At 40.5% G+C, this 3,456-nt stretch overlaps 1 protein-coding gene across 3 annotated transcripts; it reads right to left on the bottom strand.

The window, feature by feature from the left end:
* Window positions 1-227: 227 nt before the first annotated feature.
* On the bottom strand, window positions 228-2,648 carry arl1 (ADP-ribosylation factor-like 1). 3 transcript variants are annotated; one of them, XM_061761583.1, is made up of 6 exons: window positions 2,494-2,648; window positions 1,872-2,009; window positions 1,094-1,175; window positions 785-896; window positions 533-711; window positions 228-468 (listed from the first exon to the last, which is right to left on the bottom strand). In XM_061761583.1, the coding sequence occupies exons 1-6, from the start codon at window positions 2,612-2,614 to the stop codon at window positions 438-440; spliced, it is 663 nt and encodes a 220-aa protein (XP_061617567.1). In that variant the 5' UTR covers window positions 2,615-2,648; the 3' UTR covers window positions 228-437. The 3 variants fall into 3 exon arrangements, with proteins under 3 accessions (XP_061617567.1, XP_061617568.1, XP_061617569.1); XM_061761584.1 differs by having other exon boundaries at window positions 533-707; window positions 781-896; XM_061761585.1 differs by lacking the exon at window positions 228-468 and having other exon boundaries at window positions 529-707; window positions 781-896.
* Window positions 2,649-3,456: the final 808 nt, after the last annotated feature.

The raw sequence follows: 3,456 nt of genomic DNA on the forward strand, positions 1-3,456 counted from the left end.
GGTCAAACTATGTAGACACAATACAAATGAATTGGTGGGGGGGGGAATGGGTAAATCCATTTACTAAAGTACAAAAAGTGACTGCAGTAACACTTTGTTGCCTATTAATGTGTAAAGACTTGGGACTATGGGAGTGTGTTGTCGGCCTTTGATGCTTATTTACATGCACCTAACGTGATCCTTCTGGGTGATGGAAGTGAATGAAGCCAGCCAAAGGCACCCGCGTATAATGTCATACGAGGTTACTTAGTTTTATTTTTAAGTCGTAAGTGTAAACTTGTCCATCACTGTGCTCAAATAATGCTTCACGTAAACAGCAGAAGCGAGGCTTTTCAGTCCCAGGTTTGGCCGGAGTTGATGAGAAGCGAGGTCAGTCACAAGGCTTCCTTCAGAAGGGTATTTACAAAAAGGACGAGTGTCTTCTTTTTTTAATAATTTTACTGCCGACTCTTGAGCGAATCCACCAGCCTGCAGAGAAACAAAACACCTCTGTAAACACCCACTTGTCGCCGTCTTTATTAAAAAAACTTACCACTCCATGGCTTCGTCCAGGCCTGTGCCTTTGGTCGCTGAGGTCTTGAAAATCTGCCACTTCCTGTCTTTGAGGGCGGGGAGACCCAGAGCGTTGGCCACCTCAGTCGGCGTCATTGCCTGGTCCATGTCCTGCTTGTTTGCAAACACCACCAGGATGGCCTTCTTCAGCTCCTCTTCCTGGATTAAAAAAATGCATAACTATGAGAAGACTTCCAACCCCCTGAGGTAATAGTCTGTGGAATAGACTTGCCTCCAACATGGCCACAAGCTCAGACTTGGAGATGCTCATTCGGTCGCGGTCGCTGCTGTCGACCACGTAGATAACCGCATCTGTGTTGGAATAGTAGCACCGCCAGTATGGCCTATAAGAAGACCAGAAAAAACATTATGACCAACCAGGTTCCAAAGGGCAGCAAATTCATGGTTTATTCCCATGGACTCCCAGAAATTCCAGTTAATTCCCACCAAAAGTTTTTTATTTTACTTTTATTTTGCAAGCCGAAGAGATTAATCTAATTGAAGACGCAGGACCCTTTCTTAATCAGTGCGTCACACGTACCGGATACTTGTCTGGCCTCCCAGATCCCACACCTGGAACTTCAGATTCTTGTATGTGACGGTCTCCACGTTAAAGCCAATTGCTGCACAAGAGTAACGAGAGGCGTGTCAGTCCAAACACCCACTGTGCTGATAATCCCGTATACAGGGTTTCTCCAACAGTTACTGAGATAAAGCGCATATTTTACATTGGAATAATCTCACGGTTTACCAGCCCAAAAAAAAATCCATAAAGTACATATGATCCCCCATTTATCATGGACATGAGTAGGTGGAAAATCCTGGACATAGACCATATTTACAAAAATATATATATATATTATTTTTTGCTCAATCCTTATAATGCAGTGAACTGCCATGAAGTTGCATCAGGGCTCTTCCCTCACTCTGCAGAAGCCGTGTAGGATTATGTTGCAATGTATAGATGTTTTTTTTTTTTTGGGGGGGGGGGGGGGGCAATAACAAGGGAAAATAGATGTTATATACATTTGAGGAAGCCTGTTTTGTTAAATGTAGATTGTTGTAATGCTTTTGTGCAGAAGCAACTGGTCAGCCACAAAGGTAAGTGCGTGCAGATTAATTTCTGCCTGTTATAACTGCTTAGTCAGCTCATTGTTTTATTTAGAGCATCACTCATGGGTCTAAGACATTTGAGAAAGCCACAAGTTGTTTGCTTTTGTGAAGTATTGGCTTTTTTATTTCCATACAAATAAGTGAAATTGGATGATTTCCCATTTCAAATGACCGGTTGGTAATCACCGATCGTATCTAGTACTTACTGGGAATTGTGGTCACCACCTCCCCAACCTGCAGCCGGTACAAAATGGTAGTTTTCCCTGCGCCGTCCAAACCCAGGATCAGAATCCTCATCTCCCTGGTTCCAAAAAGGCCTGAGAAGAGACTGGAGAAGAAGCCACCTGGAAGTACACAAACATTTGCTGGGTGTTTCCTCTCAAAACGGCAATGATTTGAATCCACTTTACAATTGCTAATATTAATTTAAAATGAATGCATATGCAGGGAAATGGAGGAATCTCGACATGGCTGTAGTCATGTCATTCAGGAAGCTTTGATCAAGCTGGCTCGACTGGTTAGCCATAATTTGCTTAGCAACCGTAGGCAGGCACGATTGGAGTTAAAAGCCACAAGTTGTCACTTGCCTGCTAAAGCGTTTTAACACTTGGGTGCCGGCATAACAAGGCTAGATCGGTTATATTTGAACTGTCCACTCCACACCAAAACAAACATCGCAGGGAGCTAACGTGGCTTAGCTAAATCACTGTTTTTGAAGTCGACAACAGGACAAAACAAACTTTCGGCCGTTTTGTCACAGCTGTCATAGTAGCCCACTAAAATCTATTCGATCAATATAAATTAGGTTGTATTTCAGCGAATACGCACCCATTTTTTTTGAAAAGACCACGAGACTTGTCTTGTAGGTTGAGTGCTCTAAAAGCTGCTTCCGTGTGGTGACGTGTCTCTGCGTGACGTCATCCGCCCCCTCGGAAGCTTCCTGCAACATTTTAATATCGCAAGATAAACCTATTATATCTCACGTCAATTACATTCTCATTTTGTATTATATTATAGTCGCGTCGTAAAAGATTTGAAATAAAAACATTTTCGTCGAAAGTGCGGTTTGTCGGAGGAAGGTTATATGCTTCCGGGGCGCATTCAAGAAGCAGAACTCCCCCATGTTTGACCCTTATAACCAGAATTTTCATCAGTCTATTTTAAAGTATGTACTATCGATATTTCCATAATGTTTGTATCCACTGGTTTTCATGACTAATTGGATAAGTAATCCGTAAAAAATGATTCAGAAAAATGTAGCTTTTTTTTTTTATGTTACTGGGATAAAAACATCTACTATGTGTAGGTTTGTTTTTGTATGCATGATCACTGTTATGCTGATTTACTCTGTCACTGTTTGATCCTTCAAAGACCAACAGGTTTCTAATGTGTCTGGACAATTTCAAGATCCCTCTTGAACACAGCCCCATAAAATTACACATACAGTGGTACCTCGACCTCATTTTTCAAGATCTACTAGATTAACGCAAAATGCCATAGATGGGCTAATGAAACTGGTTACAACCCTTTAGCCAAAGGATATACACACACACACATATATCTATATAGATATATAGATAGATATCTATATATATAGATATATCTATAGATATATCTATATATATATAGATATCTATATATATAGATATATCTATATATATATAGATATATCTATATATAGATAGATATATCTATAGATATATAGATATATCCTTCTCCTGAAAAATATATTACTGCACCTTATTGAGTCACTTAAATTTGATGGTGAGAGGAATTTCATTTAGGGAATTG

This window comes from Phyllopteryx taeniolatus, chromosome 22, assembly GCF_024500385.1.
Source record: "Phyllopteryx taeniolatus isolate TA_2022b chromosome 22, UOR_Ptae_1.2, whole genome shotgun sequence".
Classification (NCBI taxonomy): domain Eukaryota; kingdom Metazoa; phylum Chordata; class Actinopteri; order Syngnathiformes; family Syngnathidae; genus Phyllopteryx; species Phyllopteryx taeniolatus.

Excerpts from the sequence above, each read along its gene's own strand:
- arl1 (XM_061761583.1), bottom strand. The coding sequence starts at position 2,614 with ATGTTGCAGGAAGCTTCCGAGGGGGCGGATGACGTCACGCAGAGACAC. Across the intron at positions 897-1,093 it reads GGAGGCCAGACAAGTATCCG|GCCATACTGGCGGTGCTACT; the intron begins GTACGTGTGACG and ends GTCTTCTTATAG. Across the intron at positions 469-532 it reads CTGGACGAAGCCATGGAGTG|GCTGGTGGATTCGCTCAAGA; the intron begins GTAAGTTTTTTT and ends GTTTCTCTGCAG.